Source organism: Myxocyprinus asiaticus, chromosome 35 (genome assembly GCF_019703515.2).
Source record: "Myxocyprinus asiaticus isolate MX2 ecotype Aquarium Trade chromosome 35, UBuf_Myxa_2, whole genome shotgun sequence".
NCBI lineage: Eukaryota > Metazoa > Chordata > Actinopteri > Cypriniformes > Catostomidae > Myxocyprinus > Myxocyprinus asiaticus.
In genome coordinates this window covers 17,569,408-17,592,614 of record NC_059378.1, presented here as the reverse complement: position 1 = coordinate 17,592,614, position 23,207 = coordinate 17,569,408, and the positions used below count along the sequence as shown (strand labels likewise).

General features: G+C 37.1%; 1 protein-coding gene across 1 annotated transcript; it reads left to right on the top strand.

Moving 5' to 3' along the window:
• The first annotated feature begins 68 nt into the window (after positions 1 to 68).
• Positions 69 to 23,199, top strand: col9a1a (collagen, type IX, alpha 1a). Its single transcript, XM_051673173.1, has 32 exons — positions 69 to 223; positions 712 to 786; positions 934 to 972; positions 1,066 to 1,128; positions 1,869 to 1,922; positions 2,089 to 2,124; positions 5,794 to 5,817; positions 5,937 to 5,990; positions 6,102 to 6,155; positions 6,252 to 6,284; positions 6,896 to 6,952; positions 7,082 to 7,135; positions 9,545 to 9,598; positions 9,725 to 9,778; positions 9,856 to 9,909; positions 10,506 to 10,559; positions 13,103 to 13,156; positions 13,243 to 13,296; positions 13,400 to 13,453; positions 13,592 to 13,636; positions 13,857 to 13,910; positions 14,032 to 14,085; positions 14,183 to 14,236; positions 16,696 to 16,767; positions 17,344 to 17,379; positions 17,533 to 17,577; positions 17,750 to 17,782; positions 17,906 to 18,052; positions 18,354 to 18,408; positions 18,507 to 18,695; positions 22,159 to 22,236; positions 22,401 to 23,199. The coding sequence occupies exons 1-32, from the start codon at positions 149 to 151 to the stop codon at positions 22,604 to 22,606; spliced, it is 2,064 nt and encodes a 687-aa protein (XP_051529133.1). The 5' UTR covers positions 69 to 148; the 3' UTR covers positions 22,607 to 23,199.
• The last annotated feature ends 8 nt before the right edge of the window (positions 23,200 to 23,207 follow it).

Below are 23,207 nucleotides of genomic sequence, written 5' to 3'. Positions count from 1 at the left end.
TCCATCACGGCTCATGAATAAACATTTTTTTTTTTTTATACTACACGGAGTGAGTGTTAGATGGGGCGAAGGTTTAGTTGGGGAATACACTTGAACCCCAACAAATCTTCTAAAAAGGACTTTTTTGCCCCAAGTCATCAGGGTGACTATGGCGCGCGCCGGGACTCTTCGCGCGTCTCTGCTGGTCATTTTACTGCAGATAGTTCTGATCAGCTCTGCACAGGTAGGATACAAAGAATGGTTCTTTTGCAATAGAGATGGGCTGTTTGTTTTAGGTTACGTGTTGAGGTACTGTATGATTCTTAAATATAAATTAATAGAGACAGACGATATATAGAGAAAAAAGAATGTGGGATTTGCTGTAATATTAAAGCTGTGAGTAACGTTTTTTAAAAATGCACTAGTTTTTCCTACATAGTTATGTTTCTTTTCAATTATTGAATGTGAGCTCCTTCTTTAGTAAGTGATGCTATACTGGTTTCTGAATCCATTTCTTGACGTGGAAGGTATTTGCAGTTAGTTGGTCCAGGTGTGCACATCTGTTATCACTTTCCCAGGATCAGAGGAGGGCCATTGTGATCCCTCTAACCAGAGCATCAGGCTCACCTACAATGACTTCTTTGTTCTGAGAACTCTGCCCTCTAAACCATTTAGATTTCAGAGTACATTTGAATCAAAAGAAAACTTGAATCTTTTTGTGTGTTGTTTTAGAGGGGGCCACCTGGTCCAAGAGGGCCACCTGGACCTCCAGGGGTTCCTGGATTTTCTGGCGTTGACGGCATTGATGTAAGCTCTATTCCTGTCATTTTAATAGACCCCAAAGACAAGCATCAGAATTCTGTCCTCCTATTATACACAAGGTTCCCTTACGAATGTAGCCTTGAATATCATCTTATATATTAGTTATTCAGTTAGTATGTTGTATGATTTCAGGGTGAGAGGGGACCTGGCCCTGGCCCTGATGGCCCCCCAGTAAGTATTCCTCTTTTTCAAGACAAAACTAAAGTTCTGCATTCCAGTACACATCTGTAATGATTATACTATAATGATGTGCTTCATTGGCAGGGCCCTGATGGAGAAAATGGCAGGAATGGATTAAATGGCCTTCCAGGAAACCCAGGAGCGGACGTGAGTCTTGATCTTTATTTTTTGTTAAGGTCTGGAAAGTGAGATAAAATCAGCTTTTCTTTTCTAAGTAACACTTGCAGCATCAGAGACTGTGAGTGTAGTTTGCATTGGAGGGGTCTGAGTGAAAAAAGGTGAAAAAAAGCTCCTGGATGGAAAACAGAGGGAGACCCATATAGGCTTCCTGAAGGAGACAGAGGCCTTTTTGTGTAAGTACGCAGCCACAGGAGCTAAACTCTGTGCTGATGGACCTGTGCATTAAACTGAGGACCTTTGTGGCTCCTCTTTGCTGGTGTTGACTGCTACAATAGAAAGTATGGTTTTAAGCTGTTATTTTAGCATTAAGTTGTAAAAAAAAAACAAAAAAAACAACAACTCTTAATTACACAAAATGAACAAAATATAAAGTAAAGATAAGTGTGTAGTATCAACAGTGTTTTGTTAGTGGCTCTCGATTTTGAGAGGTGTTTCCTGTTCCCTGTAATGAAGAGTTAAACGTTGGCATCTGCAGTGGTCTGCCGTACATGTACTGTATTAGAGGAAATGTGGGCGGGGTCTGTTACTTTATTCTATTGAGAGTGTGTGTGTGTGTGTGTGTGTGTGTGTGTGTGTGCGGGGTGGGGTGGGGGGTGTTGGGGTCATTTCTTATGGGTTTAACTGTGGTCGTGTGAGTGAGTACTATACCCAATATTTTATAAACAATGAGTGAAGCTCATGTTCATTGATGACTGTGTCTTTCTAAGGGTTTGACTGGGCCACGTGGTGAACCGGGCCCTGCTGGCCCTACTGGACAGAAAGTAAGTTTTCACCTAGTTGTAAAAGTTTGCATTTTAAAAGGCTAGGCCTTTTTTGTTAGAATGGCTAAATGTTATGATTGATGTTTTACTTGAATAAGTTAAATAGTAAATATTTACATTTAATTCAAAAGATACTAACTATAGTTTGGTGTTTATTGTTTATTAGGGTGAACCTGGTGAGCCAGGTCCAAGGGGAGCTCCTGTAAGTAAATGATTCAAACATTTTCCACACAAAGGTGGCAGAATCTTACATGTCTTAAGTCATATATCTCTTGAAATTAAATGTTAGTGTGCATTCCTGGGTAGTAACAGATTACATGTATTCAGAATTGCGTAATAAGATTTCAAAAATCAAGTACTTGTAATGAGATTAAATTACATTTTTAAATACTTATCAGATTACAGTTACTTTTATGGATTACATGATTACATATTAATCAGGCAAAGGTATTAAATTGTTCATCATTTATTTATCCCTGTAGGTCTTCTTTTTAAATAATTTAACATTTTAATTCTAAATTGCACACACAGAACACAGATTAATTAGTTTTATTTTCGTGAATTGCTTTTGTACTCGGCTTCAAAAATGTTTTTGACTGCACTTTTGCTTTTGTGACAACTTTTTAGAATTGTTTTTTTTTAATTTTTTTTTTTATTTGATTTTTTATGTTGATTCACAAATATAACTGGTCTGGGGTGCATTTCCCATACAATGATGTAACTGCTTAACCACCATAGTACGATGCATCCTTGAAGATATTAACTAGCTAGTCACAGCTGTTTCCAGAAACCGTAATAATTACAACGCACATCCATTGTTCGAACCACTGTCGTTAATGAGCAGTTGTTAATGAGGTTACGCATAGAGTGGAGTAATAACTTCCATGAATATGAAATTATATAAGATTATTTACATTTACAAGCCGTTTAATTCAAGAAAGCTGCTGAAGACTGGAAAGGTGCATGCACTTTGTAGATACATATACTGCAATAAATGGGTTTCCCTCTACATCAAACTTTGGAGTTCCCCTGACGCACTTGAGGACATACGCACATGCGCCCTCTTCAAAAATATATAAATGCCACTTATGATTTAACAGAAACACACAAAAATGTGTTCTCTGACAGAAACCTTGTGTGTTGAAGTGCTTTCTCTTAACAGCCTTTAATCTCTTAAACATTCGCATCTACGTGACGTTTCAGAATGCCGCTTTCTGCAAAACCCCGGAATAAGCCATTTTCTTACATGCATGTAAACGTGGTCCAAGTGTTGACAGAATGAAAGATATATATGGAATAAAAGATACAGAAGCCTCAGCAAGTTAAATTATGTCCTAACAGCAAACTAACAAGGAACTATGCTTCTAACCACAGGTAAAGAGCTGTACAACTTTGTGATGCAAATGTTCGTTGGAATTACGGTTTCGGGAAACACCAAATCGTTGAACTGTGTTGCTAACAATGAAACTTGCGAACATAGTTAGCTTACAATGCTTTTGGGAAACGCATCCCTGATCTGTTATAACACACGGAAGGTTTTTGAAATGCCAAAATTGCGGGAGCAAGAACATTTTAAAGGAATGTTCAGGTTTCAATATTAATTAAGCTCAGTCGAAAGCATTTGTGGCATAATGTTGATTACCACAAAAATTAATTTAGACTTTTCTTTAAAAAAAGCAAAAATCAAGGTTTCAGTGAGGCACTTACAATGGAAGTGAATGGGGGCCAATTTTTTACATTAAAATACTTGTTTTTTCAAAAGTATAACCACAAGACATAAAGGATATGAGTGTAAACATGATTTTAATTTGATAAAATCACGTACAAACCTTTTCTGTGTAACGTTATAGCCAATTTTACAACTTCGTTTCCATGACGATGTAACGTTAACAAACCCTAAATCCCTAAAATGACTGTAAAAATTACAATTTAACCAACTTTGCATCTCAAATAATACATGAGTTTTAACAGAAGAATTAATGTGAGTGCTTTCATAAAATTATAAGCTTCACATTTCTGTCTTTAAACCCTCCAAAAATTGGCCACGTTCATTTTCATTGTCCCATTCACTTCCATTGTTAGTGCCTCACTGTAACCTCAGTTTTTGATTTTGTTTTTTTATAGAAAATGAGGAACGAGTCAAAATGAATTTGTGGTTATCAACATTATGCCACAAATGCTGTCGATTTAGCTTGCATTGAACCCAGAACATTCCTTTAAGTGCCTTTTTTAATTCCCTCAGAAACCGACAAATGGCAGGTAAAACACGCACACACAAAAAAATGATCCATTAAGTAAGTTGTCTTTAGTGCATTTAAGCAGTATTGTCAAAATGGTACAAGTTTATTCTACTTAAATGCATGTGACATAAAATAAACAAGAATTATATCAGAAGTAATCAAAGTAATTGAAAAACAATCAGATTAGATTACTTTAAAATGTAATCCAAAAGATTACATTACTAACTACATTTTTGCAATTTGTAATCAGTACCAGATTACAATTCAAAAGTAATCTACCCAGCACTGATAGTGTGTTACTATATGAGCTATTTCAAACAATCTGGCAATCTTTTTTTAAATCATCAGGGGCCTGGTGTATAAACGTTGCGAACGCGCAAAATGGGCATTGAAATGTGTGTACACAATTTCCCATGAACATATCGTGATTTATAAAAAATAAACTTGGCTTAAATATGTGTGCACCATCCGGACACTCTTGACTGTGCGTACGCACTCTTTTACTGGTGTGTATAAATTGGTGACTCCAGCTGGACAAATAATGAACTCAACAGACTGATTATAAACTCTGATTTTCATTTAATTCACCACATTTAGAATAAAAAAAGTATGTAGTTAAGCATTGAATCAGAAGTAATCGTTATCAAGCCTATAGTAGGCTAAATTAATTTTATGTAACTAATTGAACAGGCATTTAAATATAAGCTGTAAAAGGGAAATATTGGTTTGGGATGCGCTGCGTTTGGATGAATTTCCCATGTCATCATAGAGAAGGAACATACAGTAACTAAAAATGACAGCGAAGATTTCTTAGTTTGAGATATTTTCTGTTCCCAATGGATATTACAGAAATCATGTACTGAGATAAGAACAGCATTTGAATAAAGATTATCTGTGATGCGCACCTGATTCTGACTGACGTGAAATGGCTCGGTAAAACAGACAGCAGTGCCAGTATAAGCCACATTCACTAGTCGAACGGACCATTGGAGAGACATGTCTCATGAGAAACAGTATTGTACAGCTGCAAACAAGTTCAGCAATGCACATAAAATGTGTTCTAGTCTAATAAAAACACAATGAAAAGTACATTTGCCATTCAGCTGGTTTAAAAAAATAAATAAAATACCAGTCGAATATAAAATCTTAGTAATTCGATGGTATCAGACAATGCTGCACAAAGAATTTTAATAATTTTTGTTTCAGGTATTAAATATTTAACTTCTCAATAAAACACCCTTAAAATGATTTAAAAGTTTTTCTGAGAAGCAAACAGTTCTGGCGTACGGACAGTTTTATAAATCTGAAATGTTTTGTGCGTACGCAAAATCTGACTTTTTTCATGTGTGCATCCATTCATTTGTTATCATGCATAGATGCATCTTCAACAATGACCTCCTTATTGTGTTCTGAGCTGATGCAAGCAGAAGGTCATTAAGTCAAGTTCAGGCCTTTGACCTTCTAGCTCATACAGTGATGTTCTAAACTAAAACAAGGCTGTATTGGACCATGAGTTCACATACATCTTATTTACTAATAAGTAAAAAAAATGTCATGCAGATCACATGAATTTATGATCACATGGATTTGTTTGAATGTCTTTCATTGCAAATCTGTTATCCTGTTCACAGGGTGTCGGAGAGGATGGTGAAGCTGTGAGTGCCTAATCTTTTATTAATTTATTAGTTTTGTTTTAATTAGTTTTAATGTCATTTTTTTAAAATGGGGGGAATTTGTTGACACTTTAAGGGCTTGTTGTTTGTTTACTTTGAAGGGTGCTGATGGGGAAGATGGATTACCTGGAGAGCTGGGCAAAGTTGGACCTCCGGTATGTAGTGTTATTCCATTACTCACCTTAATCAGTTAGACTTGGAAAAAAGATCAATGCTGTTGCACTGATATTATTTTAAGTTTGAGTGTCTCTGGTTCTGCTGTAAAGGGAAGTCGGGGATTAAGAGGTCCCGTTGGTGCTCAAGGACTGCCAGGGCCAAGAGTAAGTATTAACGATTAGATCTTTATGATAATTAAATACTGGATTTATAAAATGGCTCCAAACATTATTGTTCAACCATATTCCTTATATCCATAGGGCCCTCCTGGAGTCTGGGATGGTAAGGAGCTGGTAAGAATCCAAGTCTTAAGTCTGGTTACCCTTTCACTAAATCTGTTGTCATACATTTTTGTTCAAGTATTTGCTCTTCAGATAACACAGACTCAGCAATTCCCCATTAACAGATAATTATGGGTAGCTGACATGAAATACTTTAGGAAAGTAACATATCCTGCGGTGTGACATGCTATACTCTTATACTTTTATAATGCATGCAGTTTTATGGTCATATTAATTCAGAGATAATTTGCAAAATATTTGTACTGGTCACCACAGGACCATTTAAAATGAATTACTGAAGGCATAAAGGTGATTTAATATGGTGTCCTGTCATGACACCTTAAATATACTGTACACTTACCCTTACACAACAATATCAATTGTAACCTAATATCTTGATTTTGATAAAAAAAAGTTGTTATTCGTCAACTGCCTGTATTTTTGTAGTACTGTTTGGGTTTAAGATGAGTTGATTCAGCATTTTGTTTGCCTTATTCCTTTCACATTTCACTCTTGTATTTGTTTGGAAATTCTGGGCTACTGTAATAGGCTGGATTTTAAAAGTGGCTTATTTATTATGTGTCAAGGTTTCTACTAATTGATCCGTCTTTTTTGTTTCTCAGTGTCCAAATGCCTGTACTTCTGGTTTGACTGGTTACACTGGTCTTCCAGGCATGAAGGTGAGTTTTTATATAATATATAGGTATTTTCCTTTTATTTCAATTAATACATGCTTCCGGCCATTAAACATGGATGTTCAAGTGGGTGTCATTCAGACTAATTCATTCTGTGTTTTTGTTCATGTTCAGGGTCACAAAGGTGGCAAAGGTGAATCAGGTGAACCAGGAAGGCAAGGACATAAGGTGACAGTTATATAAGTCAGGTTTAGTGTAATTTTTTTGTTCTTCTCTCAGTCACATATATAGAAGTGAAAATGTAAATAGTGTGGAAATGACCTTTATTAAATGGTGGCTCATACATTTGAATAATTAGATACAGTTATTATTAGATAATTTCATTTTTTAAGGTTCCCATGGTTATGGAAAAGCTGGAAATACAAATTAATTTAACTTTTAAAAGTAATGGAAAAGAAATTCCCATATTGAATATACAGTATTTTTTCATCACTATGTCCCTAAAAATTGCTCTTTTTCAGGGCAGTCTCTAAAATGATCCAAAAACATGAAAATTCATCAAACGAGTGGAACACCTAATTATTTAATCTAACATACTATATTAACACTGAAAGACCCTATTAAATTGTTTGATGAGTGCAGTTTTCTTTACTATCGAAGCAGGAATTTGTGGTGGGAGGTATTGAAGGACTTATCCCTTGTTTTTTAAGGGTCAGAACACCCCCTGTTTCAACACAGTTGAGCTCTCACCACATTTTTAAAAGATACACTCAAACTGGGCGTGATCAGCAGTGGAGTGAGGGGAGAAGGGGGAGTGAACCCAACAACTGTCTGATCCAGTCACTCTGCTTTATTTTAATAATGCAGATAACAGGGGGACCTCGGTAGCTTAGCGAGTAAAGACGCTGACTACTACCCCTGGAGTTTGCGAGTTCAAATCCCAGGGCTTGCTGAGTGACTCCAGCCAGGTCTCCTAAGCAACCAAATTGGCCCGGTTGCTATGGGGTAACCTCCTTGTGATCGCTATAATGTGGTTCGTTCTCAGTGGGGCGCGTGGTGAGTTGAGCACGGATGCCGGGGTGGATGGCGTGAAGCCTCCACACGCACTATGTCTCCATGGCAACGCGCTCAACAAGCCACGTGATAAGATGAGTGGGTTGACAATCTCAGATGAGGAGGCAACTGGGATTCATCCTCCGCCACCCGGACTGAGGCGAATCACTACGTGACTAAATTTGGAATGGTAAGGGAATTGGCCATTCCAAATTGGGAAAAAAGAAAAAAAAAGCCACGTGATAAGATGCACGAGTTGACGGTCTCAGACGTGGAGGCAACTGAGATTCGTCCTCCGCCACCCGGATTGAGGTACTGGGCATTCCAAAAAAATAAAAATAAATTAATGCAATTAACAGCATCAAAGAATCTCCCAATTGCCCGTAACAGAATGCACAAATAAATTATACACTATTTTGTAAGATCACAGTACATTACTCACAATGGTAATTTATATCTGTAATTTAATACACAAATAAATGCCAAGCCTGTATTGAAAGCCTGTATTCATGTTTTTTACACTTTAATAACTTTTGAGACTTATTCCTAGACAATGATTTACAAATATAAGTGCTTAGATCGGTTAACACACTTACATTAGGGATGGATGGATAGTGTTTGTGTCTGGGACAATCAATGTAAACCGCGTCTCAAACGAGTCCTAGTCAGAGACGGTCCACCACACCGCATATCTCAAAACACTCACGTTAATAAATGCGTGCTGCGCGAACATTTAAAAGGTGTTGCCTTTGACTGAAAGCCTGTCCTGTCCCTCTGTCAGCAGCGCAGGGTGGGGGGGACTCGCGTCACAGTACTATCAACTCTCTCAACTGACTGAGGCGCTTGAGAGTTTGAAGCGCATGGGGTAAAGGCCATGCCTTCTCATGAATAATATTGAGAACACCCGTGATGTAGAGGCTCTGAAATTCAATGGAAAGCTAAACCCTGTACGTCACGACCTGTGACGTTGACTCGATGTTCATTTCAAACCTGAAAGACGAAAATATTCCGAAAAATCCCTAAATTAAACCTTTTACTCTTGAATTTAAAAATAACTAATGTTAACATTCTCTTCCCTTGTGTGCAAGACATATACACCTGTTAACATCTCAAAAAATGTGTTGTAGTCATGGCCCTTTAAATAGCTGATAGCCTTTAGTTCACATAATAACTGTTAGCTATGATTTGCCACTTGCTTTTGCTAGTCAGAAACTGGTGGTATTAGGGGGAGGAGCATTCTCATTATAGAGAGCATTTCATTTGAATCAGTAATTTTTTTATTTTTTGGAAATGTCTGTAAGTGCAAGATGAGTCATCAATATCTTGGTCTATTTTCTGAAAGATAAAGATTGTACATTTTAAATGCTTATATCTGCTTAAAGTTAGTTTTAGGAGTACACTATCATATAGATCCTTCAAAGCTAATAATGAATTAAAATCTACAGAACTCCAAATTTAATTTCATGGGGTCTTCATTCTTTGAACAGTCAGCATGTTAACTGTTTTTATTGATTACTGGAAAACAAGTAACTAAAGAGCTAAGATCATGACTGGGTGTGTAACTGAGTTGCTATTTTTTTACAGGGTGAAGAAGGAGACCAGGGAGCACCTGGAGAGCCAGGAGCACAAGGAACACCTGTAAAAACAAACATTATTTATCTAATATTCTTTGCTTGTGTCAAATGTTAATAATATATCCTTTCCACTCAATTGTTCCTATTCAGTCACTCTACATCTCTTTGTGTGTTTGTTTTGCAACTCTAGGGTCCACAGGGTCTCAGAGGAATCACAGGGATAATGGGCCCTAAAGGGGACAGGGTAAGGGTCAAAAGGTCTTCATAAGTAAAGAAAAAAATGACTTTTCATGAAATTACTAAGTGATTTTTCTCTAATAGGGACTTCGTGGGAATGTTGGCGATTTGGGTCCTCAGGGCATACAGGGTGCTCCTGTAAGTGTCACAATCAGTATTATATAATGTCACCTGAGTCAACAAGTCACTTCAAAGTGTTGACCTTTGACCTCAGTTATAGTTTCTATTTATAACTGCCACTAGCTGGACCTGAAACCATACTTGTATTCTCTACATTAATTTACCAAATTTCTAACATATTATCCTAAGTTCTAACTCTATAATGAAGATCAAGTGCACAATTATGAATGATTAATTCAGAACCCTTTTGCATTTTTTTGCTTAGCGTGTACTTTCTAAAAGCCATATTGTTCATCAGAATGTCTAGGCAACCTGTTGCATGATCACATACTAAATGGAGTGATCACCCACCAAAAATTTCCTGGAACATGTATCATATTTTGATTTGTTCTATTTTCCATACTCTATTTAAAGCTTCACCTGTCTAGATCCGTTTTAACTGACCACTACTTATTTCACACTTTAATTCTAAGGAATTTTGGCATGTCTTTTTATTTTAAAGATTGCTTTTACAGGCCTTGTGTTTTACAAACTGATTATTGCTTATGAAGCTGTTGCTTGATGATATTAGATGGAATAAAACCTAATGATTTATATTTTATTTAATTTTTAAGGGTGATCATGGTCAAAGAGGAAAAGTAGGTGAGGCCGGACCAAAAGGAGCTCAGGTGAGTCAGCAACTAAACTAACAAATAAATATATCAAAATAACAAAACAAATTGGGCAACACATACTAAGTGTTGGTTAAGTTACGTAAAAATAGTAATTCAAATTACAATACAAATTACTAATTATTTATCTAAAATTGTAATCAGATCACATTACTAATTACTTTTAAGTTACTTTCTAAAACACTTTCTAAAACACTCTTGTTCATTGTTACACAGAAGTCATACTCAGCACCTCAGATTTCTCATTCACAATGACTTGTTACGGGGCCATAAATGAATGTATTCTACATAAATAATATATTAGAAATAAGCATAACCCTATGATGTACTTTAATAGTAATTAAAGTAATTGAATGTAACTGTAATCTGATTTCAAGAATATATAATGAAATTAATTACATTGCTTTTTTGACTAAAGAGTAATTAGATTACAGTAACTAATTACTTTGTAATTGGATTGCACCCAACACTGCACATACTGTATACAATATATTTATATCAGCTGCATAAGAAGACAAACTGTAATATTACAGTGAAAAATCATGAACCATGATTTTAAAAAAAGTTCTTCAATTGGGCTTATCTTGCAACATATTTTTGACTTGTTATGCTAAGAAGTTCTAATCTACGATGGTGTTTTGGTGCCACGAAAAAAATCGAACATTTCGAGAATAAAGTCGTAGTATTTTGAGGATAAAGTAACAATTTCGAGAATAAAGTCGTAGCATTATGAGATGAGATTAAAGTTGTAATATTTTGAGAATAAAGTCAAAATTATGAGTATAAAGTCGTCATATTTTGAGAAAAAAGTCAATTACGAGAATAAAGTCGTAATATTTCGAGAATAAAGTCATTGCATTATGAGAGCTCCGTTCATGAATGAGGTGTGCATTAGTACAGTAGTTAGTACACCTGTGGGTGCCTGTCAAGTGAGGCACGAGTTACAGGCTTGCTCTCAAGTTAGCGAAATATAATTTGAACTGCTTTGAATTATATAGGTCCATTTCAAGACATTGTGCAGATTTAACAGTTGCGCAACTTTTGCACATTATTTCAGTGCAAAAACCTGCAACCTGCATCTATCACCAGCCACAATCTATTTTAGCAGGCGCAATCAGCACTGAAATTGCTTCATTCACAAAAAATGCCTGCCGCAATTTAGATCGCGCTATTACCGCAAATTAAAATAGGCGGTAAAATGAATTTTATTTAAAAGAGATGTTTGAGAACATTTTCAAGTCCTCAGCAGTAATTCATCAAACACTGATCAAATTGTGGAGAAGACCGTTATAGCTTGGCATATAGCCTATCCAGATGTGCTGTGTAGTCAAGCACACTTTTTCTGCATGTTTAAGAGATGATTTAGGTGGACATGTACAGTCCAGACAGGGTCAAATTTGGTGGTCTGCAGCGTGCTAATAAATAACACATTTACCGGGCACAGTTTATTCATAGTGAATGTGGTAACACCTCAGTTACAGTATTGTTTTGAGAGCAAAAACCAACAAAAAAGCAGACCATGTCTGGGTTTCCAAATGACGTTGCAACTTAAGCGTTTCAGATTATCTTAACTAACGTCGCTTGTTATTTTAAGATGGAGTAACGGCTGTTTCCCAAACCAGGACGCAGATCGCTCATTAAAGTATATTTAAGTGTTATGGGAGCTGTCCGGTCAGACTGGCAATTATGTCCAGGAGTTTATCTTCTAAAAATAATGTGGATATACTGACAAACATGGAAGTTGTTTGTAACCTTGCCAAAGTGGCGAAATGCATTAACTATTACAGAATTTAATTATAGAAATAATAATGGTTTTAGTAAGACGGGGTTTCAAATAGTTCTCAACTTCATAAAGATTAATGAAAGTGACACAAAAAATGCATGTAACATGAATGCGCGTGATGTGGGCTCTCACGTAGGCTAATGTTTTGTTTCTTTGGACGGAACCTGAATAAATGCACAAAGAACAGGATAAAAATGATGGACATCAGTACTGAACTATCAACCTATGTAAATATGAATAGATCATCTGGTTACAGGTCTAGGCACTGCACAATTTTAACTTCCCCTGAATAAATTAAATACCTGCAAAAAAAAAATATGTGTGCTTGACTACACAGCGCATCTTGATATATGCCAAGCTATAACGCTCTCCATCATTAGTGTTTGATGAATTACTGCTGATATGATGGATTGAAAATGTTCACAAACATCTCTTTTAAATAAAATAAACTTTTACTACTTTTTTAATACTTTTATTTGTGGTAACAGAGCGATTTAAATTGCGGCAGGCAATTTTTGTGAATGAAGCGCAGTCTAAAATGAGCCTAATTTACATAGGAGGCGTGTTTGCACCTTGTTTGATGTTACTTTCCTCATGATTTATTCTTATAATTTTGACTTGATTCTCAAAATATTACTACTTCATTCTCAATGTTAGATTTTTTTTTTTTTATATGTGGCACTAAAACGCCGTCGTACTAATCCCCTTTTGAGTTACTATATTAATACCATTCCATGTTGGTTGCTCCTCTGTTTAGGGAGCACTGGGCTTTCAGGGACTTATGGGTTTACCTGGACTGAAAGGAGAGACTGTAAGTTAACTATTTCTGAAGTTAATTCATGGTATACAACATTGTGTTATCCTTAAAAGCCTTATTATACAATTTTTGTGGTCTAGGGTTTGCCTGGGGTGGATGGTCGTGATGGTATTCCAGGACTTCCTGGAGTGAAGGTAATGAGCAAAATTGAACTAATTATTCAGGATGATATGCGGTACTGCTTTTTCTTTCTTTAGTAGAGAGATTTTTATCAGCATATGTCTGTTGCTGTTTTAGGGTCTTCCCGGGAAAGTTGGCTCACCTGGAGAGGCTGGACTTCAGGGATTCCCAGTGCGTATTACATTTGACCTATGTTGTAAAGTTACAGTTATTTAACAGTGATACCTGCTTCTAAGATTAGAAATGGCATGTATTATTGTTTTTTTGTAAAATCAGCAAATACTGAAGATTGATATTTTTCTTTTCCAGGGTTTACCAGGTATTCCAGGAGCAAAGGGCCACATGGGTGAAAAAGTAGGTAATTCAAGTGCAAATTAAATTATATTGAGTAATGGTATATCTTTGTCAAGGTTTTGCTGCTACAGTTTTGATTGGTTTTACCAAGCTAGATCCCTACTAAAGGAATGTTTTGGTCATAATCAGACATGTTAGCTCATTATTAATACATTAGCACTCTTATGGAAGTAGATGTAGTTTATCTACTGAAGGTTAACCTGCCTTACTTCTATTTTAGGGAAATTCTGGTGATCCTGGCATGGCAGGTCTGATTGGAAATAATGGAAAAACAGTGAGTCCCTTTGTTTATCACAACCAACATGCCCGTGTGGATGGATTGTACATACTGTGTTAATTGTATGATTAATAATTTGATATGCTGATTGACAGATTTTCTGATGTTTTGATTTCAGGGTGAACGTGGTGACCAGGGAGAGGTTGGACAAGTCGGACCAAGAGGTGGGCCAGTGAGTATATTTCTTTACACAGTATATAGTGTCATACACAGAAATGTGTCACTCCAATAATTTTCTGCTTTCTTTCTCTTTCTCTCTGTTTCTCTAGGGAGAGAGAGGAGAAAGAGGCCCTGATGGGCCTGCAGGCTTGCCAGGTGTAAGGGTGAGTTATCAGGTGTCACAATATCTCAAAACCTCCATTATATCACCATTATCAAGATTCTATGATAAAGGCATATAATAAAAGATGTGGTAGGACACTTTCAGAAACTCTTCAGGAAACAACATCACTATGAAGTAATGAAGCTTAATGGGCACAGACACTGAGGGGGGAATTTACTAAGAATGATTTGTGCCCGGTAAAAGTGGAGCGTTTATTTGCATGCACTGGTGTAGCGGCACAAACGCACCCACAAAATGTATGCCCAACACAATATGCATGCCGCATTTCTGATCTTGCGAGTCGGTTCTGAGCGCTATTTAGCAGAGGATGCAGCAGACCACCACAATTTGGCACGCTCTGATGGGACTGTACAGCATCACCACACTACTGTGATCCAGACACCTGAATTAACTCATTAACATGCAAAAGTATGCTTGACTACACTGCACATCTGGATATACACTCACTGAGCACTTTATTAGGAACACCTGTACACCTAGTTATTCATGCTATTATCTAATCAACCAATCGTGTGGCAGCAGCGCAGTGCATAAAATCATGCAGATACGGGTCAAGAGATTCAGTTAATGTTCACATCAACCATCAGAATGGGGAAAATTTTTTATCTCAGTGATTTCAACCGTGGCATGATTGTTGGTGCCAAACAGGCTGAGTATTTCTGTAACTGCTGATCTCCTGGGATTTTCACGCACAATAGCCTCTAATTTACTCAGAATTGTGCCAAAAACAAAAAAACATCCAATGAGCGGCGGTTCTGCAGACTGAAACGCCTTGTTGATGAGAGAGAGGTCAACATAGACTGGCCAGACTGGTTCCAGCTGACAGAAAGGCTACGGTAACTCAGATAACCACTCTGTACAATTGTAGTGAGCAGAATAGCATCTCAGAATGAACAACATATCGAACCTTGAGGCGAATGGGCTACAGCAGCAGAAGACAACATCGGGAACTTTATTAGGACCATAGTGTTCCTAGTAAAGTGCTCAGTGAGTGTATATGCCAGGTTATAACTCTTTTCTTTGATCATTTGTTCTTTTTATTCATTATTTGATGATTACTAATGCCAAGATCAACAGAAAATGTACACAATATATGGTGGTAATAGCACAATGTTAATTTTACCGAGAAAATTGCATAGAGTTTTGTGAACAAAGCACAATCTTTGATGAGCATTAATTCACACAGAATGGATGTGCGTTTGTGTGGAAAGGAATGACAATGGCTTAAATTAAATACTCAAAATATTATATTTACTTTACTTAAATGCTTCAATTTACTGTGAGGGAACTGCAAGATAGCCAATGATATTGTGATAGAAATGGCAATGCTGAATTAAAATAAATAAATAAAAATATTTAACTTTAAAAATATATGTATGAAAGGCTCATTAAAATGTTATAGGAACAAGAAACAATAGCAATATTTTGAAATTAGACATTCAAAAATCATTTGAAAGGTAAACGTAACTTAAAATATCAGTAAATAATATAGGTCATATGGATTCAGCTGACAAAAATGGAACAAGAGATGAAGTATAGATGAAAGATGAGAAGAAGACAAAACTTCAGAGGACAACAAATGAGATGAACAAGAATGGATTCCATGAACAGAAATTCCATGGATAACATTCCCTCACCACAACCCCAAACCCACTTTCAAAATAACACTTCAAATAACAATTCACAGACTTTGAAATCACTTTGAACTTGAATTCACACTTTTACTTGAATTCCTTTTTAATCTCATTTCAACCAGAACACTACAGCAAGCTGTTATTGTGTTTATCTTGGGGCTATCCTGTGTGGTAGATCCAGTATTTAACTTTTACATGAATGTAAGTTCTAAATAAGCACTTATACATTTTAATAATTTACACATCAATAAAAGAACTGTAATCGGACATCTGCCATGACTCTGACATTGTACCACAAAACTGTCTAGATGTTCCACAACAAATTGAACACAATCAGAGACATGTTATTCTTGGTCCTAGTTCTCAGATTCATGTCCTGTAAGCTCACTCCTATGCCGAAGAGCTTAATACTGCTCCAGACTGAAACAATCTCCTTAGAAAGCTCTGGTTCGCTTTAATACAGTAAGCGGTTGGTAGGGGCATGAATAGCCTGTTGTTATTGAGGCCTAGTGGCTGGGGGTATTTTCTTTGGTAAGGGGATATTCAGAGCAGGAAAGTGGGACTGAATGAGCTCTCTGTTTGACAGAAATTCCTTAAAGCAGCCAGCGAAGGGCATCAGGCTTAATCAGAGTCCACATCCATCCACACACTTTAAGACATGCCCTGCCAGTACCGTGCTCACTGAGCTAACAGCTGTGTTTTTAGAGCAGATGTGGTTTGTAAGGCAGCTTTAAGCACAAGCCATGTAGTGTTCACTGATTTTTATTTATTTGTGTGTGTGTGTGTGTGTTTATGTATTCTACAGGGTGCTAAAGGAGATTTGGGCCTTCCTGGTCTTTCAGGGCCTGCTGGCCTACCCGGGCAGAAAGGAGACAGGGTAGGATTTAGAAAATGTAGCTTTTTCTCTCTCTCTATCTCTCTCTTTTTTTTTTTTTTTTTTGTCAACTAATAGTAATTTAGAACATGAAAGAACCTAATGTTTGTTTTTAACATCAATACATTTAAATACTGTATTTCATAATCAGTGTTGGGTGTAATCTAATTACAAAGTAATTAGTTACTGTTGTTACATCGTCATCGTCATTCTTATGTTTGCAAAGACTTTTATGTTGACATTTTCGAGGACTCTTCATTTTAAATGCTTGTAATCAGATTACAGTTACTGATTTTCAATTAATTAAATTACTTTTAAGTACATTGTATGGTTATGCTTATTTCTAATATATTATTTATGTAGAATACATGAATTATGGCCCCGTAACGATTCATTGTGAAGGAGAAATGTGAGGCGCTATAGACATAACGTTGAATCTCACATAACGGTGAGAAAGAAACAGATACGCCGAAAATAAAAGGGCTTTTTTTTTTTAGATATGAATTATGTTGAAATCATTATAATTAATTTATGACATAGCTGTTATAAGACAGTTATGTCTTTATTTTTGTATTTTAGGGCCTGGTTGGTCTCACTGGTCCAAAAGGCGAACAAGTAAGCCTGCATAAATTATTTCTGAATATATCTACAGGATATTTTATCATTTTTATAATGTATAATAATAAATGTTTTTATAATAAATACAATAAATTAGATGTGTATTATCCCACACCAATAATATAATATACCTAATATATGTTTGTTTAGGGACCACCTGGTGAAGAAGGAACACCAGGAGAGAAAGGAGATGTAGTAAGTAAAACCTTCACAAATTATGATTTTTAATTATGTTCACAGGGTTTGTTTTACTCAGCAGCAACAATATTTCTCCTCAGTTTCAAACTCAATATCCAAGTGTATTGGTTAAGGCACAGGTCATGTCCACCTTGCTGATTTAAAATTCCATGTCCACTTATTTTCTCAGGGTGATGAGGGAGAGCCAGGAGAGAAAGGATCGGTGAGTCTGATCTGATACGTGATGTTAATTTGAGTCATTTATTAAACATTTCGACTAATTTGATCACCCCCCTGCGTGGGTCAACTCATAAGTGGATCCTGATGCATCTTTTGTTGTGTTCAGACAGGAAAACCAGGAGACACAGGAAATAAAGGACCGGAGGGAGGGCGTGGCCAACCTGGACCCGAGGGCCCACCCGGAGAGCCTGGACCAAGAGGCATGCAAGGAGACAGAGGAGTACCCGGACTGCCTGGGATACAGGGACGACGAGTACGCCTTTTTTAAAAATCTCAATCTGTGCCATCCTAATTATCACAGATAATTTATCATACCTGACATAACAATTGGATTTCACATTGAGCTTATTAGTTCTGTCATGGTTCAGGTATTTGCCCTCCTAAACTCATTAACTGTTTGGCAGGCCATCAAGAATTTTACAGCAGTCTGATGGTGTCTGACATTATAATGGGATTTGTTCCACCACAATTAACCAACAATGAACAAATAAACCTACAGGAATATTATTGAAATAGTTCAAAGTCTTAATAGTGTCCACCTGACTTTTCTCCAGGGCCAAGCACCAACAAATGAGCATATTAAGCAAGTCTGCATGAGGGTCATGCAAGGTCAGTATTCCACATTGTTGTAAAGTATTAACCTTTATATTTCTTGAACTTTTTCTAGTGTTTTTGACTCAGACATTGCCTTTTCTTTTTCTTCACAGGACAGCTTGCCCAGCTGGCAGCTAGTCTGACAAGGCCTGAGTCAGGTATCGCTGGGCTGCCAGGTCCTCCTGGTCCCCCTGGTCCTCCAGGACCTGCTGGAGACAATGGCTTCCCTGGACATCCTGGTGGCAGAGGACTGCCAGGTCTCAAAGGGCCACCTGGGCTTCTAGGAAGAAAAGGGCCCAAAGGTATGTAGATGTTTCTACAGGAATAGTTCACCAAAAATGAAAATTCTGACATCATTGATTCACTTTCACGGCGTTCCATACACATGTGACTTAAGGAGACTGTTCACATTGCTCTTTTCCATACAATGAAAGCATACAGTGGAACAGGGGCTGTTAAGCTCCAATAAAGCTAAACAAAAATAAGTACTATTAAAGGGGTCATGACATACTCTTTATTTTTTTCTCTCACAATTTTATTAGAGTTCCACTGATAATGTTAGTAAAGTTTTTTTTTTAACATTTACATTGTCATTTAGCATACGCTTTTATCCCAAGTGACTTACAAATGGGACACATAGCAAGCAATTTGTCATACAAAGTTTAACAACATCTACAGTATAGGACTGCCAAATTCTCACAGTGGCTGGAGTAGTAAAGAATGATTTGTTTTATTTTTTTTTTTTTTTTTTTTTTTTACATCAAGTGTAGGTTAAGTGCAGTAGTAAGTGCAGTTAGTGTGGGTTGGTTAAGTGCTCATGGAACAGATGTATTTTCAGCTGGTGTTTTGCACCAATTTTCCACCTTGTCTCTGGCCCTCTGTCTGAAACGCTCGGTTTTGGCCTCAGCGCCTTCTTTAAATGTCAACATAAATGCCCACTGTTATGATTGGCTAACATTGTGCAGCCCTCGAATACAGCCATATTTGAAACTCAATCGGAAGATTGATCCAGCTCCGCAACATTATAAAACAAAACGTTAGGTGTGCGTTTACACACAACGCACACCTAACACATTGCATCCGAATATATGAAACTGTTCACTCAAGCATAGCAGCACCATTAACTATCAAACAGTCATGACATTTTTAAATATTCATGAATGAAACTGTTTACTCATGGTTTTGCGATGGGGTCCAAATGTGTTTTTAACTGCCCCATCCTTCAATTACTGTTCCTTTGCAAAGCTTTAATCGTATTATGACTGGTTCATAAGCAATCCAAGCTAATATGAGCCAAAAAAAAACAAAAACAAAACACACCTGCATAGTCCAAAGCAGGATGATCAAGACACGCACATACATACTGATGTTCATCTAGTGCACATATACATAAACCAACAATTAAAAATAGTGCAGATGCAGCAAAAAAACAAGATGCAGCAGCTGAATGAACAGGGTCTCCTTTTCAGAGTTGTAACTTAAAAATGCGTCTTTTAAAAGCGTTGCGAGATGCATAACAATGTTCAAAGACGTCTGTCTAGTGCATGTTTGTATACAAAAATAATTAAAAACAGTCCAGATGGGTCCCCTTTGGTGTTCAGGAATAGTTAGTAGGCCACACCAGGCCTGTCCGTCCTGCTCTCTCTGTTTCCAAACTAAGCCCCAGTGGGCAGGGCCTAGGAAGTTACGGAAGTACAGAACGAGGCGTTTTTGCAGCTTGGTTTCAATAAATGCTTTTATTCCATTGGGGATTAAGTTTTGAGTTCTGAAATGTACAGTATTTATTTATTTTTTTATAGTAGAATGATCTCTTATTTGTCAAAATATCAAGGAAAATTTGATTCCTCATGACAGGATCCATTTAAAGCTGTGCACTATATTTCAAGACTTCCAAAGCCATACAATAGCTTTGTGTGAGGAAAACACTGAAAAGTCATTATATGCTGAAAACCCTCTCTTCTGCTGTTGCTCTCAAATCTCTTTCACGCTTGCTCTTAGACTTGGCATCAGACTAAATCAGTTCATGCGTGTCTTATCACAGATCATAACACAAATGTTTGAATCAAATGTAAGAGCAAATGAGATTTGAGTAAATGATAACAGAATTTTGGGGAATTATCACCTTAACTCATTAAGTTCTCAAGATATGTCATAATTATGACATTGATATAAGGCTAATAACAGTTTGGAACTAATAAATGCCTATGCCAGCAAGTGGATGCATGTTTTTGTCTATAATGATGGTGCAAGACAAGCCCATCTGTGGCTGCTTAGTTATAAACTACCTGGCCAAAAAAAAAAAAGTTGCCGTTTGGATTTAAATAAGCTGATACTTAAGAGCCTATGGTTGGATCATTATTGCTGTGATTTAATATGTTTCAGCTGGCAACAATTATTTTAACCCTAACTGATGAAGTGTGTAGCTTCTCATTCCTTACACAACCATGTCGGAAGACGTATCCCGTGGTCGTGGAAAAGATGTTACTCTTTTTGGCCTGCATCAAGCAAAGAAAACAACTAAGGAGATTGCAGAAATCACTGGAATTGGGTTAAGAACTGTCCAACGCATTATTAAAACCTTGAAGGGTAGTGGTGAACTGCCAACTTCGCAGAAGAAATGTGGTCAGAAAAAAAGTCTTGAATGATCGTGATCGCAGATTACTAAAAGGCTTGAAGTCACATCGTAAAAAATCGGCTGTAGAACTATGTTTAATAGTGAAAGAGAAATTCCACATGCACAATGCGACAAGAACTTACAGGATTGGGACTAAACAGCTGTGTGGCCACAAGAAAGCCACTTGTTTGTGAGGTTAATAGGAAAAAATGACTTCAATTTGCTAGGGAACATAAAGATTGGACTGTGGAGCAATGGAAGAAGGTCATGTGGTCTGATGAGTCCAGATGTACCCTGTTCCAAAGCGATGTATGCATCAGGGTAAGAAGGGAAGCGCATGAAGCAATGCATCCGTCACGCATAGTGCCCATTGTGAAAGAGTGGTTCAGGGAGCATGAGGAATCATTTTCACACATGTATTGACTACCACAGAGTCCCGATCTTAACCCCACTGAAAGTCTTTGGGATACGCTGGAGAAGACTTTACTGAGTGATTCGACTCTCCCATCATCAATACAGGATCTTGGCCAAAAATGAATGAAACTCTGGACGGAAATAAATGTTGTACGTTGCACAAGGTTGTCAAAACAATGTCACGATGAATGCACGCCATAATCAAAGCTAAAGGCGGTCCAATGAAATAGTAAAGTATGCACTTTTTTTTTTTTTTTTTGGCCAGGCAGTGTATATATTTTTCCCCTTACAAATGCTTATAAATATTTTATAATATTCTTATAAAATTCTATCAAATGTTTCATCATACATAAATAGAATGATCAAATATGCTGATATTGTAAATCTGTACATGTAGCATGTTAATAAATGAATTCAAGGGGTTCCAAGTGGACTTGTTTCAGAAAATGTAAATAGAGGTCACCCTCTTTTGAATCATCAGACATGTTTTTTGCACAACAGACCAACTGATGTTAGAGCAGTGTTTCTCAACCAGGGGACCGGGACCCAATAGAGGGCATCAGCAAACTTTAAAGGGGGCCGCAAGATGACATAAAAAATATTTAATACATTTATATTAATAAATAGAATTTAAAATGCTAAAAAGCAGACCTTTGGGCCTTCAAATTGTCTTGGACAATGGGGGGCCTTGGAGTCAAAAAGGTTGAGAGCACACATTTTTATTCTGTGTGATTTAGGTGACCAAGGTGACAGGGGAGATAGAGGGCCCACTGTGCAGGGGCCTAAAGGTATTCCTGGACCACCAGGGCTCCCAGGTGAGATCATGACTTAATAATTTTTATGTATGACCTCCATATTTTACCATCTCATATCCATTGTATCATTCATCTATGCTTGCTTAAAATGTAAATTTGAGGTGTTGGAAAATCTTTAAATATCATCCCTCTAACTGGTCATCTGTTCCTCCACCTGTTCTCAGGTGATCCAGGTAGGCCAGCATATGGCAGTGATGGCCGTGACGGCCTGAGAGGACAACCAGGTGTTCCTGGAATGCCAGGTGTGCCTGGGCCACCTGGTCCTGCCGGCCTTAACGGATACTGCGAGCCATCTCAGTGCATCTTTCAAGCAGTTGCAGCTCCACAGTCTGCCAAGGAGTCAAGCATGAAGGGACCAGATGGTCTATGAGTGGACAACCATCAGTGAGCTGCACATCAGAGTCCAACGTCTCTGGACAGGGAAACTTGAGAGACTAATGGAGTGACTCCCTCTACGAGGAGATTTCTGTGTTGATGGTATTGCAAGCATTATAAATACTTATCAAACACGTGTGTGATTTGAACACTAGCATGAAGTCTGAAGTCATGAAGGCTGGATCAGTTCGAATTACAGTTCCCAATGACTCAGTCCTCCTTCATTAAGAACATTTTTGTTTCTTTTTTTAAACAATTTTAAGAATACTAATATTGCCATTAAGAATTAAAATAAACCTAAATTGTCCCAACAATAATGCAATCATAGTTGGCAAAAAAATACATGCTCAGGTTTGGTATGATTTCAATATGCTTTCCATTCTTTAGGTACTGGATGATGTGTATCATGACTTAAGTATACTTTTTTAAACTTTGTAAATTTGTCAATATTGAATTTAGTTAAAAGTTTTGGGTTGTTTAATCGTTGAGACATTTTAAAAATGTCTGAGGTTCATTTCGGTGGGGCAAGAGGGGCACAGTCTTCATGTTTAGAAAAATATCTAGGAGTTTTCTATATTCTTATTTATTATAGAAAG

Coding starts and splice junctions, on each gene's coding strand:
- col9a1a (XM_051673173.1), top strand. CDS start 149: ATGGCGCGCGCCGGGACTCTTCGCGCGTCTCTGCTGGTCATTTTACTG. Junction 5,818..5,936: donor TCGGAGAGGATGGTGAAGCT/GTGAGTGCCTAA, acceptor TTTACTTTGAAG/GGTGCTGATGGGGAAGATGG. Junction 17,578..17,749: donor CAGGAGAGAAAGGAGATGTA/GTAAGTAAAACC, acceptor TTATTTTCTCAG/GGTGATGAGGGAGAGCCAGG.